Here is a 14,280-nt window from a genome sequence, read left to right as displayed (position 1 = left end):
AGCACCTATAACTGCAGATGTGAAAATCAAACAAGTACACTACTCACAATAAGTTAGGGATATTGCGAGAGACTCAGTGGATGTCATACATACGGTGTTTGTTTCACTTCAGAGATTTTTGGGATAGGGAGGCAATTGTATTGGGGGTGATAGACACACCTCATTTTGTGTTTTTCACGTAATGGTCTCACTGTGCCTTACATATTGGGGCCAATACCAAAAAATACCAAAAGACAACCCTTTTCAATGTGGCATCAATTTCAACATTCTGTGGGTATAAAAAGCTGGTATTGTCAGTAAGTCATTCCAAGTTCATCATTCAAACAGCCATGAACACACGACGTCACTTAACGGACGAGCAGCGCCACCTGGCCATAGCGCGCCTTCGGGTCGGTGGCAGGCAGTCAGATGTTGCTCGTGAACTTGGTGTGTCTCAAAGTGTCATCAGCAGACTTGCATCAAGACACAGAACTACTGGCAGAGTTCGTGACAGACCCAGGAGTGGAGCCCCACGAGTGACAGACCTCAACGATGACAAGTACCTAAGGACCTATGCACTCAGACATCGTTATGCAACTGCCACACAGCTGCAGGCCCGTTTACGAGATGCGAAGGGGTACTAGGGTTTCCAGACAAACCATTCGCAACCGACTCCACCGCTTTGGCTTGAATGCCAGACGACCGTTGCAGGTGACTCCACTGACACCAAGACACCGCCGTGAACGTTTGCAGTGGGCACAAGACCATGTGACCTGGACAATGCAGCAGTGGTCTACCGTCCTGTTCACTGATGAGTGTCGGGTCACCTTGCACAGAAATGATGGTCGTCAGCGCTGCTGGAGAAGGCGAGGTGAGCGATACGCCGAGGTCAACATGGTCCCCAGGGTTCGCTTTGGTGGAGGAGGTGCAACAGTCTGGGCAGGCATCACCAGTCAGCGCAAAACAGATTTGGTTATTGTAGATGGCTCAGTCACTGCACGTTCTACCTCAGAGACATCATAGAACCCATCATCATCCCCCAATTCCGCCAGCACACCCCCAACTTTCTGTTCATGGATGATAATGCTCCACCACATCGTGCCAGAATTGTCACAGCTCGATTTCAGGAAGTCGGAGTGCCTCATATGGTATGGCCAGCAATGTCCCCTGACCTTAACCCCATAGAGCACGTCTGGGACCAGCTGAAGCAGAGACTGGATGATCGTGCCCCACCCCCACGTGACCTGGCAGAACTGCGTGTAGCACTTGGAAGGAAGAGTGGAACGCATTGCCTCAGAACAACATCGTGAGGCTAGTGAGGAGCATGAGACGTCGCTGTCAAGCTGGCATTGCGGCAAATGGTGGAAACACCCGCTACTGACATTGTCAATTTTTTGTTATTTGGGGCTATCCTTGTTATTGTCTAAATTTTTGGGGTAATAAATATCAAACTAATGAAAATGGTGTTTCTTCTCATTCATTATTAGTAATATCAAAGGGAACTTTTACTTACTTCATTAAAATTCAGACCAAATAGGACAAGCACTCATGTAAATAACAATATCCCTAACTTATTGTGAGTAGTGTATGTGTTCGAGGTCACTTAGAAAGTGTCGTTGTTGCATTGTTTTTCCAGCAGAGAGCGCTGCAGCTGAGAAGCCAACAACTGTCTAACGGCCACATTTGAATGACCCTTGACGTACAATAAGACATATATATGTACACACACACACACACACACACACACACACACATATATATATCAATACCAGTATCAGCTTTTACAGTATTGGTAAGATTAAGATGGGGATGTGCATTTTCTCTCCATCAACTCTGCACAATTTGAGAGCAACAGATTAACCCCTTTTACCAAATAAACCGATACCAAAAATTTCAAAAAAAGTTTTTCTTTTTTAGCGGGCGCTATTTACAGAAAAAGACACCTAAACCTCTGACGACAGTTTATTATCATCCATATTAAATTCATCTTAAATTGTGTTTTCAAAATAGTCCAGCTGGGCGGGAAAGCAGCGGAACTGGCAACCCTAACCTTGCTCTTCGGTCGGTGTGAATCAGTCAGTGCGCACGACCCCGTGAAGGAACGGAGACCTGACGGAGCTGCGCCACGAGGGACACAATCACCGAATTGTATTTGAGAAGCATTTGACAAAGTATGGTTATGCAAGTCATGTAGTTAGTCTCCATTGCAGCTGTTAGATCGCAATCCATTTTTTTTTTAAAAAGAGAACAGGGCGGATAACTTGTCAGTCATGCATATTTCATTGTACTTTGCCATTAATACGTAGTCAGCTAAGTTTAGCTAACTTACTACTACTTTTGAAGGTGACAGGTGTCAATTTACAAAAATTGTCTTTTAAAATCTAGGTTATATTATTTTATCAACCTGTAAAATAACAGTGAGCCCCTCGCGCTCTTTGCGCCGGATTAACGTTAGCCGAAAGTTGCCGTGAGCTAATTTTACACACTTGGCTAGCAAAGGAATTATGGCGAAGGCGTTGGCTCCAAGTAGTTTACCCTCACAACCTTGGTTGTAGAAGGTCGAGAGGCGTTTTATGGGTGATTTTAAGCACTAAACAGCCGGACGTGTAACGTTATCGTACGAATTTCACATTTTCCCCGAGTGGCTTTGCACACAATTTAAATGTAATCAAACGTTTGAGCTAACGCTAGCTTAACGCCCCAGTTGCAAAACGCACGAGGCCGGTGGTTACGGTTGGTCCGAAGACGTGATGTGCCAAAATCTTTTGACGTTAATAATATATGTTGTCTTTACGTTTTAAAGGTGAGCGAACATGGACGAGTGGGAAGAAGAGGTAAGCAACTTCAGTTGAAGTCAAAAGTACCGAGGAAAACGCGTCATTTGCCAAGCGTGTTTGCAGCTGTGTTGTTTCTGCCATGCAGCCAGAGAGTCAACGGCTGATTTGAATTTACCCATCTTTACAGGGAGCTAGTACTGTTCCACTGACAAGCCACACCTCAAGCGAAGGTACGTGAACTGCTCTGTATGTTAATAATCCAGTGATAACAGCCATGCTTATCATGTAAAATCCATAACGATGTGAGTTAAGGTGACGCCTCATTGGACGTGAACGCCTTGTTTTTAGGCACAGGAGGAGACACCTGGAACGCTGGGGGTGGCGAATTTGGAAGGGGTACGTGTAGAAAGTATGAGCAATGACTGCCTCTGCCCAAAACTGCCCGTTGATTCATGTTTTTCTGTCTCTCTCCAGGTTGGGGTGCAAGAATAAGAGGAAGAGGCAGAGGGGGAGGATTTAAGAGCTCGTTCTCCTCAGGTGCCCATTCATCTCAAATTGTTAATCAAGTAGCAATATGATTGTTAGCTGAGCCAAAACGACATTCTTTGCCAAGTAACAATGTCAACTGCAAGACGTCACTTTGGCCTGTTGGTAACGTGATTTGAGATACAGACTTAAAAAGTAATTGATTAATTGAAAATGATCATTAGATGAGTGGATCATTTTAGAAATGTTGGTAGTAGCTGCAAGAACGATGCGCTTTGTAATGTAGTGTGGATTTGAAATGAGAGAAGACGAGAAGTAATGCTTAGATTGGAATTGTAGAAGGAGTCTAATTTTAGTACTTTGTCCTTTTTTTTGTTTTGTTTTGTAGGTGTCGACGAGAATGGGAATGGTAAGCCCTTGCAATGCCATGTTAACTGGTGTCAGTTAGCAGTCGCTCAGTCCTTGGCGCTCCTGACCCCTCCAATTTCTTCTTTACAGATGGGGACAGCTGGAACAGTACAAGAGGAGAAAGAGGTGGTTTCAGAGGTAGAGGAGGCAGAGGTGAGCCGCGGACTGTGACTAACTCGCCCACCCACGCCGACAGAAAATCGATTGTTCCACTTCAGATTTGAATGAGTCAGTGTGCGAGTTGTAATAGTCCATAAAAACACAGTGTTAAATACAGCGGGACAAAAACTTGTTGGCAGTAAATGTTCAAATAGTTGAACAGGTGTTGAGTGAGACAGGTGTTGACAAAAAATACAGACTTATTGTGTGAGCAGATTATGTGTTTATGAAATAGCGCGTCCTGACAACATGTTTGTTCCATCAGGACGCGGCAGAGGATTTGGCGGAACGGATCTCGGTGAATTCAATGGTAATGTTTTCATGTGTTTGCTTCTGAGGCAGCCAGAATCAGGTCGTATTCTGAACGCAACTGACATAAAGATAAATCTGACTTAATGTTGAACTATCCTGATTTCACAGGGGACAGCGATGGAGTGTGTGAAAATGGTAGGTGTTTTTTTTTTTTTTTGAGCTATTCACACACACACACACGCACACACTAAGTACAAAAACAGGGCTTGGTTGTAATTGTAAAAAGGAATAGATCTTTTATCTACTGTGTGTAAATCTCTGTATTTCAATACTTCCTGAATCTCACAGGGTTTAATGGCGGAAGAGGCGGCGGCGGAGGAGGAGGTTTCCGAAGAGGTATTTGTTGATTCAGCCTTTAAAAAAAAAAAAAAAAAAAAGTTTTTTTAACTGAAGCGGGATGACATTTTGCTTGATGTCAGTTTTCTAAAATGCGAAGAGCAGATAATTAGTGCTTGGTCATGTGTTGAAGGTGGTGACCAGGGTGGCAGAGGAGGCTTTGGAGGCGGTAAATAAGCCAATCAATTCAGCCTTAAACCAAGCGTCATTATTTCATGTTAGCAGATGTCGAGTGTATCTCGTGTCGTTGCAGGCTACCGGGGAAAAGATGAAGACATCTTTGCTCAACGTAATAGGTTTTTGAATGATTAACTTGAATGATTTTATTCGTAGTTTGGATTTGAACGTTCGGATCTCACTGATGTGGTTTATCTGTATCTGCTACAGGGGAAGCTAAAGAAAATAGAGATGCAGTCGATGGTGACAGTAAGTTACTGAACAGCTCGACGTAAATGGATTCTGCGTTTCTGCAGTACGGTCCAGCTTGTACCACCCCGTGTAAATGACTTCTGTTCTCACCCGCAGGGCCGAGGGTCACCTACGTTCCCCCAACCCTCCCTGAAGACGAAGAATCCGTGTTTGCCCACTATGAGAGCGGCATCAACTTTGACAAGTATGACGACATCATGGTGGACGTCAGTGGAACCAGCCCACCGCAGGCTATCATGGTAAGAAGTGCTGAGATACTTGAGATTTGCCACTTTTCCGACAATTGCTGCTTCGTAGAACTAAATAAGCAAGTACAGATGCTTTTGTAAGCGGTGATGGCTGAGCATTTTACGTTCATTGATTAATTAAACAACTTTCCATTGAAGGTGGTGTATGTTTCATCTGTTGTGTAATTGATGGACGGTCTGCTGAGCTGTGAACCTGTTTTTCCCCTCAGACTTTTGATGAGGCAGCATTGTGCGAGTCCCTGAGAAAAAACGTCCGCAAGTCCGGGTACGTGAAGCCGACCCCTGTGCAGAAGCACGGCATCCCAATCATTTCTGCCGGCAGAGATCTCATGGCCTGTGCCCAGACTGGATCTGGCAAAACGGTGAGATGAGAGGGGAGGGGAAGGGAGGGGGGCGGTCTAGTTTGCTTGTCGACAGAGTTAGAATGTACCCCCCCCCCCCACTTTCCTCCAGGCTGCATTCCTGCTCCCCATTCTGCAGCATCTGATGGCAGACGGCGTTGCGGCCAGTTGCTTCAGTGAGCTGCAGGAGCCTGAAGCCATCATTGTGGCCCCCACCAGGGAGCTCATCAACCAGATTTACCTGGAGGCCAGGAAATTTGCCTATGGGTAAGTTGAAATGAAAGATGCCATGTGTGAAGTTGCACATTGTCCTGGCTTCTAATGTTCCTCTGTCTGTTGTAGGACATGTGTGCGTTCAGTAGTGGTTTATGGCGGAGTCAGCACTGGACACCAAATAAGAGAAATCAGCAGGGGCTGCAATGTGCTGTGTGGAACACCAGGGAGACTGTTGGATGTGATTGGAAGAGGAAAGGTAGACTCCTTCAGAATCTTCAGTGTCTTGGTGTGTACAGTCGTTAGTTGCAGGCTCAAACATGTAACTAAATGCCGTATGTGCTCCAGGTCGGGTTGAGTAAGCTGCGCTACTTCGTGCTGGACGAGGCTGACCGGATGTTGGATATGGGGTTTGAGCCTGACATGCGCCGCATCGTGGGCTCCCCCGGAATGCCACCCAAAGAGAACCGCCAGACTCTGATGTTCAGTGCCACCTACCCCGAGGACATTCAGAGGTCTGCTCCTTGATTTAACAACCGCTTTCACTGACCAACTGTCCTCGACGTGAGCACGGCATGTATGAACACGGAAGCGTGTTTTCACAGGATGGCGGCCGACTTCCTGAAGGCCGACTATTTGTTCTTGGCTGTGGGCGTGGTGGGCGGAGCCTGCAGTGATGTGGAGCAGACGTTTGTCCAAGTCACCAAGTTCTCCAAGAGGGAGCAGCTCCTTGACATCCTCAGGACAACTGGTAACGTTTATTTGCGGCTATTCCCAGAGAAAACACCTTAATATAAGTATTATTGAGTGATTATTTGTCAGAATATTACAAATCCTAACCGCTAAGAAGCAGCTTTTGTAGGACTAGATGATGCATTACAGCTCAAAATGTGAAAATGCAACCTGTCCATAATGGAGCATGAGCTGGGGTTGTTTGCAGGAAAGGAGCGCACCATGGTGTTTGTGGAGACCAAGAGACAGGCTGATTTTATTGCCACGTACTTGTGCCAGGAGAAGGTTCCAACCACCAGCATTCACGGGTAAGCGGCGTGTCCGGGAAGTCTACACTTTCTGCTTTGCTTCAGCGCAGACGGTAACGCGTCGTGTCATCTGGCAGAGACCGCGAGCAGCGGGAGCGAGAGCAGGCTCTGGCAGACTTCCGCTCTGGCAAATGCCCAGTCCTGGTGGCGACGTCTGTGGCCGCCCGCGGCTTGGACATCCCGGATGTGCAGCACGTGGTGAACTTTGACCTCCCCAACAACATCGACGAATACGTCCACCGCATCGGGAGAACCGGCCGCTGTGGCAACATTGGGCGGGCGGTGTCTTTCTATGACCCGGAGGCCGACGGCCAGTTGTCTCGCTCCCTGGTCACAATCCTGTCCAAGGTAAGGGGGCTGTCAGCCCCAGAATGACACCTGGATGGCACCAACTTTAGAATCAACGTTCACATTGAGCCTTTTGTTTCGCTAATGAGCAGTAACTGGAATGTTCAGACAGCACATACTCACCTACATGAGTTATTCCCCTGAGAAAACACATTGTTCAGGCATTGTGTATCACTAGGAAGGACTTAACCGCAGTCAGTGTTGGCCTTCATTCTTTCCATATGTTGACTGGGATTGACAGGCCCAGCAGGAAGTGCCCTCCTGGTTAGAGGACTCTGCGTTCAGTGGCTCCAGCACCACAGGCTTCAACCCCGCCAGGAGAAACTTTGCCTCCTCAGACTCCAGGAAGGTAATTGGACTGACTGTTCTGCTCCCCCCCCCCCTTCACTGGGATCTTTGTGATGTCAGTGTAGCTGCCTGTCCCTCACCGTGTCTTTGTCCTCACTGTACCACAGGGAGGATCTTTCCAAGACAGCGCGAAGAGCCAGCCGGCTGCTCAGGCCGCAGCTGACGACGAAGAATGGGAATAGAGGGCATATTATCAAAGCAGCACAGCCACACGCAGCATTGAGTGTTTTTTTTTCCTTTTTATTTTCCAGATTGTTCAGCTTGTTGTCGTTTTATCACCATGTTTTGTTTTGAAGTTAGTCTCCGGCCAGACAAAGTTAAATGTGTCAAGCGAGATGTTTAAAATGGGGGAAACCAGGTCTTTTGTATGATGTGACCACTTTATTCATTGTCACTGACCGGCATATTGCGGAACGTTTGTTTTATATTCTTTTAATCATTATTTGCCTTTTACATGATTAAGGAAAAGCAATGTGTCTGACCAAAAGCCAAAACTAAAGTGTCACATTCCAACTATAATTTGTTTCCTCCTAAAAAAAATAAATAAATATTTGTTCACAGTAAAGCCTACTTTTATTGTTGTGTTGAATGTAGTTCATGTAGTCCCCCCCCCCCCCCCCCAAAAAAAATGCATAAATGGAGCCGTCTCGTTGCCAAATGTGAATGGATGAAGGTTGATGGATTAATTGATTGGTCAACATGTGGCAACAGGGCACTGCGGTGACCTCCAGGCTGAAGACTGCCCGGGATAAACCTGTTCCACAGACCTGGAAGCAGGGACTGGTCCGTGATCAGTTAAAGGTCTGATTTAATTTTGCGCAATCTAATGTGTCAAATAGAAAGCAATGTGGTATCCCAGGGGGCACAGTGCAAGTAAGTATAAGTAGAACATAAAATCAAATAAAAATAATTGTTTTGAGCTGGGTGCATCGTCTCCATAGCAACCATATAATGAGTAACGGAGGACAAATGAACTATTGAGGGAGAGATCCTTCCTGGTCCTGCAGCCACGCCCTCTGTGGGCGGGGCGCTTTCCGTGCCATCCTGATTGGTCCGCTACGCGTTGCCCGTTTGAAACTCTCCTTTCAACCCGGAAGCCGCCGTACATGGAGAAAACAACAGCTGCAGCCTACAAAAAACCCCAAACATTTCAGCAGAGTGCGGTAGTTGACCGAAGCCGTCGTTTGCCATGAAAGGAACAGCTAAAAGCAAGGTAAGACCGACTGAAGTCGAGCTCTACTTAATAACACGAACACCTAACTCGCTGTTTGCAAACGACAGAGGAAAGCCTGTAGTGTCACACAGTCAATTGCAGTGCTTTAGTTTGTGCTTCAGCTGTGTAAACAATGCAAAATGCCTACTTCCAAAAATGTAATTGTTATATATAGTTTTTTGACCCATGCATGTTATACACATTGAATTTGAGTAACATCATGAATGGAGCCCACTCATTGGTCGGGGACTGTGATCCCCCACAGCCTGGTATGGAATAATTATTCCTTAATTTGGCCCAGTTACAGTTTTTAAACACAAACTTGAACAAAATTCTGGAAAATTAATATATCCATACCAGCAGTATTGTGATTCAAAATAGTTCCTGAAGTTCTTGCAGCTCTGGTGGTTCTTCGTGCCCCAGTATAAACAGCCTCGCAAGACCAGGTTTAAGAATGCTCAGATGCTTCGCTACTACAGCGCCTGAAATGGGCTTGTGACTGGCAGGTGGTGACGTCGGGGAGGCTGACAGCAGGGGTCAAAGTGCAGCCGGCCAGGAGACGGTGAGTACGCTGACCTCTGTTCGCCTTTCACTGTACATACTTCTTGCATACCCTGACTCTCATGCTGTGCTCCTCTAACTCGTTAAGAGTGACTCCAAATCCAGGACCAGCAGCCCGCCCCGAGCCGGCCTACTCTCTGTACTCCACGGACTCTGAAGACCAGGTAGTGAAGTGAGACACGAGGGGACATTTTTGAGCATGTCACTGATGCGGGTGAACACGGCAGGCAGCAGGACAGAAGAAAGCTACGTGCGTTCAGCGTGGGTGATGTCCGCAAAAGGCTGTCCACCAGTGAACCGCCAGGATCCTCCATGACCACACACCCACACACCACATGGTCACACAACACAAGAGCTCTTGACCTTGAACTTAGCATTTAGGGTTTTTAAAAAACAAAACAAAAAAAAAACTGTACTGCTGAGATCCGGGGAACAGATCAGAAATCAGATGGGACAACAGACACGAGCAGTCAGGCGATCAGAAAGGTCAAACCAGCAGCAGGGCCTGTGAGCTGACGACGTGGACTCACATCAGCTGTTGTTTTTTTGTTTTTTTTTGTCCCCTCAGGTCTCTTCCCTCCATAAGGGTCTGGACCGGTGTGCCGCCTTGCTCGGCGGCATCCTTCAGGCTGAGAAGGCAGGTCAGAGGAATTTCCTTTGAACGTAACGGGCCATGAATAGAGCGGCCAACAGTTTGTTACAAGTAATGCCGAAACTTTTTATCAGTCGACTGAGAGAAAAGTAATGAACAACAATTTCAAGCAAAAAGCACCTCTGGTTCCAGCGTCTCCACTCTGAGGACGTGCCACTTTTTTCTGGATCATCAACGCTTAATCTACAAATTAAGAATAATACAAAATTTAAAATAATAGTTATTTTGAGCCCCAGTTACAAGCCTTTTGTGTGTGTGTGTGTGTTTGTAGAAGCCTCGCCAAGCCGTCCCAGAGCAGTGAAGGGTGGAGCAGCCAAATCGAGGCCGTCTACCTCACTGGGGAGAAAGACCGGCAAAAAACTACCCACAAAGACAGGTAGGTGTGTTTTTGTGTGAGGTTTAGTTTAATTAGTTTAATTTGAGGGGGGGTTGTGGTTCCTTTTTTTTTATGTACGGAGAGTAAAGCTGTGATTTAAAGCTTCGGGCCTTCAAACTCAGTCGCACAGCGCCATCTGGTGGTTCGCAAAACCTACAGCAGCCCCTCAAGACTGGCGTCCGAAGCACTGGTTCGCCTCGCTGTTTTTTTAATTTTTTTTTAACAGTTTTAGTCTCATTTGTTGGGTGATAAAAGTCCAAGAAGCTGGCGCGTTATTTGACAAATTTGTGATTATATAGTGAATGAATGAAATGAATTAGGATTAAGACCTAAAAAGCAAAAAAATCCCCCCCCCAAAAAACTGTCAACAATTGTCTTCCCTCCATCTCCACCTCCAGACCAGAGGAGTTGGCGCGGACCAGGCAGCACAGCTCCAACAGCTCCACCCACAGGCTCCAAGGCGAAGCTCCGTCCGCCTCAGGAACGCCCTCACACCCTGCCGCAGCCTCGCTCGCCTCCTCCACGCGGCCTCTCTCCTGCCGCCCTTCCGCCCCAGACCTCCATCCCTCGGACGGACTCCCAGGCCGCTTCTGAAGCTCCACAACACGCGCGCTGCGAGGCGGAGTGTGGCGGTGAAGAGGAGGAGGAGGAGGAGGAGGAGGAGTTTGTCCCGGTGAGAGACATCGACGCCCAAAGTGCTGCCACACACTCCTGTGTTGCGAAGATGCCAAACATGCAGCTGGGGCCGGGACAGGTTGATGAAGTCCCTCGGGACTGCGGTGCGGAGACAGAGGTGAAGAAGGTGGTTCAGGATCTGCTGGGAGAACTCAAGGCTCTGATTGCTGGACAAGGTAACCGGAATCTCCTGTGCCTGTTGTCTCTCAAATTTCCATATTAATCCACAGTGTGTGTGTGTGTGTGTGTGTGTGTGTGTGTGTGTGCGTGCGCAGGCAGTGTAGCAGAGAGGCTGCTCAGTCATCTGGAGCAGGCCGTGTCCTCGTCACTCATAAATGTTGGTAGTTCAAACATCCAGACTACTGAACCGGACCTGTCCTTGCTACACAGCCAGAACACTCAGCTCCGCAGGTAAAACACACACACACGCGCCTTAGCTTTCACTCCAGACATGGACCCTCACTAACTGGTGTGTGTGTGTGTGTGTGTGTGTGTGTGTGTGTGTGTGTGTGTGTGTGTGTGTGTGTGTGTGTGTGTGTCCCAGGCGCGTCAGGATCCTGAACCAGCAGTTAAAGGAGAGAGAGAAGGCCGAGAGGCAACGCGACGCCATGACGCTCTGTAACTCGGAAGGTGCAGTGTTTGTGTGTGTGTGTGTGTGTGTGTGTGTGTGTGTGTGTGTGTGTGTGTTGCTCTCCGTGAAGTCCACGTTCAGGACTAAAAGGGATAGTGCGTGTCTGTCCGTCCGTCCACAGTGCTGACCCTGCAGGAGGAGCTCGCGGCCGCTCAGGCCCGACTGCAGGGACTCCAGGAGGCCCTCGCGGAAGAGCGGAAAGCCCTCCAGGACGCGCGGGGCCAGCTCAGAGGCCGAGAGGCCGAGAACGCGCTCATCGCGACAGGTTTGGACTCGCCGGGACCCGGCTCTCAACTCCTCCTCATGGCGTGCTCTGGCACTGGACCAATGCTGATAATATATTAGCAGGTTTTTAAAAAGACAACCTCCGAGCTTAACACGCTGAAAAAAAAAAAACAAACGGCAAGTTTTTGACAAGAGATCTGGATCGTCTGTGGTCTCAACGGGTCCGGTGAGCTCCTCCAGAGCCAAAGTGTCGGTGGGCTTCACCTCTAGGACACCGGGGGATCAACTTATGCTCGTCGTCTTTAACAGTAGACGTTGTAAAACCACAAGGAATTGTGATGGAAGTATCCATCGATTGGAACATTTTGACAGATGGAAAGGAGACTCTTAACAGGAAATCTAACATTTTAAACTGCAATGGAAAGTAAATGAGCATCAACAGTAAATAATAAAAGATAAGAAAGATTCAAACGAATAAAAGGCAGCCTATAAAAATCAGAGCAATATAGTATATCGATTTATGACACCGAATGGAGAGTATCTAAATGACCCGAAATATAATAATACTAATACACTTGTGGTAAGATAACGATGAAGACTTTGGTGGGCTTTTTATATCTTGTAAATGTTTCTGTAGTGATATTGTGTGTGTGTGTGTGTGTGTGTAGACTTGAAGGCCACTAAAAGCAGATGGCTGGACAGTGAGCAACAGAAGAGTGAGCTGGCCTCGCTCGCACAGCAAAGACTGGAAGAGATAGGAAAGCTTAACAGGTAGGCCTGGGTGGAGGTGGAGGTGGAGTTGGGGGGGGGCTTTTCACGAATGAGTGGAAATGTAAGTGCAGCAGGCTCCCTCCAGTTTCTTCTTCTTCTTGCCCGTTTCAGGATTCTTCAGAGTCGGGATCTGTCAGAGCCCCCCACCGAGCGCATCACCCAGTACCTGATGTCCCTGGGTCAGCCGGAGCCCACGCACGCTGCTGCAGGGAGAGAGGGGAACGCGCCCGAGCCAAAGAAACCGACCCCGGCCCGGCCGAGAGACGCATCGCCACGCGGCGGCCAGTCGCGTCGTTCGGGTGAAGTGGGAGGCGAGGAGCGGCGGCTGAGCTCCACAGTGTCCCGGTGTGACGCGGAGTCTGTGTGGTCCGACTGGAGCGCCGGGTCCGGGTCGGCCGCGTTCAGGGACGGCCTGGCAGCTCTGGACGCCAGCATAGCCAGTCTGCAGAAGACCATCCAGCTGGATCTGGGGAGGTGATCCACCCTCAGCTCCACTATTGTGATTGCACGGCCTGTATTTTGCCCTTTTTGATGATATATAAATAAATTTTAATTTTTTTTATTCTTGTCATTCAACCCTTACTTAAGTCTATTTAACAGTTTATTTAACGAGGCCTGTGGTTTCGTAACATTTTCTAGAAAGAATCTGCTCTGAATTGCTGGCATTGCCCGTAAAGAGCACAACTACTTTTATACTACTACTAACTCAAGTTATGCAAGAACTTTGGAGCTCTTAAAGTCTTTGTTTTTTGTCAATACGATTTTAGAAGTGCTTTTTATTCAACAAAAATCCACTGATTAAAAAAAAAAAAGAAAGACTCATCCCCCTTTTTTCTCTTTTTTTAAATGAAACTGCAAAAACACGTTTTAATAGGAAAAGAGGCATAAAAACCCAGAACCAGTATAAAAACAGTTGTCAGAAGCAGCAGCAGCAGTGCCTGATCGGGGGTAAGTCAGTTGTTTTTTTTTGTTTGGCACACAGGTGACATAGTGTTTACAAAAAGAGGCAGCGTGCCTTCAGCACACTGTATGTTAGCCACCCCCCCCCCCAGAAAAAAAGCCTGTAGTATGCTTTTTAAAAATTACAGCTCTGAATAACCACATTCATCTGCTCTAAAACATAAATAAATGGTTTCAAATGCCACAACAACAACAAAAAAAACAACACAAACCAATAACATATTCCCTTTGGTAGATTGAGGCTGAGGCGTTTTTCAGTGTCAGTGCAAGTTGTTCTGGCCTCCACCGACACACACACACACACACACACACACACTTAACACCGCATAATCCAACCTGACGGCCCATAATAGTGCAAACCAGGATTGACGCTTGACTTCGGGGAGGATGTACGGAGAAGCAGAGGGTGGCAGGAAGTTCAGGATGCGGATCTACAATCAACAATCCACACCTCCTGGGAAGAACTGGACGTTACGTGTGAGCTGGGAGTAAAAACGCAGAGCGCTCTTTTGCGACGCGGCGGGGACGTTGGAGACAAGGGGGCTGGCGAGTAGAGGACGAAGGCAACAAACCTGTTGCCCGTGAGCCACAAAACTGCCCTTCATTTGTAATGTAAATCCCAAGATACTGCAGCCTTAAAGGAGACAGCTGACATTTTGAGAAACAGTTTTGCCTTGTTGCTCAGAGGAGAAGATCAACACCAGTTTGCCCCTTTTTGTAAGTATTATTGTTGTTTTTAGAGACACCAGCTGTGTCCCATTTCCATTTTAAACACTCAATCTGAATAGTCTG

At 47.4% G+C, this 14,280-nt stretch overlaps 2 protein-coding genes across 2 annotated transcripts; both read left to right on the top strand.

Moving 5' to 3' along the window:
• Nucleotides 1-2,792: 2,792 nt before the first annotated feature.
• ddx4 (DEAD (Asp-Glu-Ala-Asp) box polypeptide 4) lies at nucleotides 2,793-7,606 on the top strand. Its single transcript, XM_070930387.1, has 22 exons — nucleotides 2,793-2,813; nucleotides 2,944-2,986; nucleotides 3,105-3,152; nucleotides 3,231-3,293; nucleotides 3,631-3,651; nucleotides 3,741-3,803; nucleotides 4,075-4,119; nucleotides 4,230-4,256; nucleotides 4,410-4,457; nucleotides 4,591-4,626; nucleotides 4,711-4,746; nucleotides 4,845-4,883; nucleotides 4,983-5,125; nucleotides 5,344-5,496; nucleotides 5,588-5,742; nucleotides 5,818-5,947; nucleotides 6,037-6,203; nucleotides 6,294-6,439; nucleotides 6,629-6,728; nucleotides 6,806-7,076; nucleotides 7,318-7,425; nucleotides 7,532-7,606. The coding sequence occupies exons 1-22, from the start codon at nucleotides 2,793-2,795 to the stop codon at nucleotides 7,604-7,606; spliced, it is 1,938 nt and encodes a 645-aa protein (XP_070786488.1).
• Nucleotides 7,607-8,600: 994 nt separating this feature from the next.
• Nucleotides 8,601-13,110, top strand: ccdc14 (coiled-coil domain containing 14). Its single transcript, XM_070930934.1, has 11 exons — nucleotides 8,601-8,637; nucleotides 9,144-9,199; nucleotides 9,287-9,362; nucleotides 9,767-9,839; nucleotides 10,125-10,226; nucleotides 10,625-11,077; nucleotides 11,177-11,312; nucleotides 11,446-11,531; nucleotides 11,654-11,797; nucleotides 12,426-12,528; nucleotides 12,640-13,110. Exons 1-11 carry the CDS (start codon nucleotides 8,614-8,616, stop codon nucleotides 13,004-13,006), a joined length of 1,620 nt encoding a protein of 539 aa, XP_070787035.1. The 5' UTR covers nucleotides 8,601-8,613; the 3' UTR covers nucleotides 13,007-13,110.
• Nucleotides 13,111-14,280: the final 1,170 nt, after the last annotated feature.

Source organism: Enoplosus armatus, chromosome 24 (assembly GCF_043641665.1).
Source record: "Enoplosus armatus isolate fEnoArm2 chromosome 24, fEnoArm2.hap1, whole genome shotgun sequence".
NCBI lineage: Eukaryota > Metazoa > Chordata > Actinopteri > Centrarchiformes > Enoplosidae > Enoplosus > Enoplosus armatus.
The sequence above is the reverse complement of the archived record's forward strand: the minus strand, read 5'-3'. Positions and strand labels throughout refer to the sequence as shown.

Bases quoted from the DNA above. Each gene is read 5' to 3' on its own strand.
- ddx4 (XM_070930387.1), top strand. From the start codon at position 2,793: ATGGACGAGTGGGAAGAAGAG. The intron at 4,120-4,229 runs GTAATGTTTTCA...CTGATTTCACAG, and splicing joins GGATCTCGGTGAATTCAATG to GGGACAGCGATGGAGTGTGT. The intron at 7,426-7,531 runs GTAATTGGACTG...ACTGTACCACAG, and splicing joins CCTCCTCAGACTCCAGGAAG to GGAGGATCTTTCCAAGACAG.
- ccdc14 (XM_070930934.1), top strand. From the start codon at position 8,614: ATGAAAGGAACAGCTAAAAGCAAG. The intron at 9,200-9,286 runs GTGAGTACGCTG...TAACTCGTTAAG, and splicing joins GTGCAGCCGGCCAGGAGACG to AGTGACTCCAAATCCAGGAC. The intron at 10,227-10,624 runs GTAGGTGTGTTT...CTCCACCTCCAG, and splicing joins AAAACTACCCACAAAGACAG to ACCAGAGGAGTTGGCGCGGA.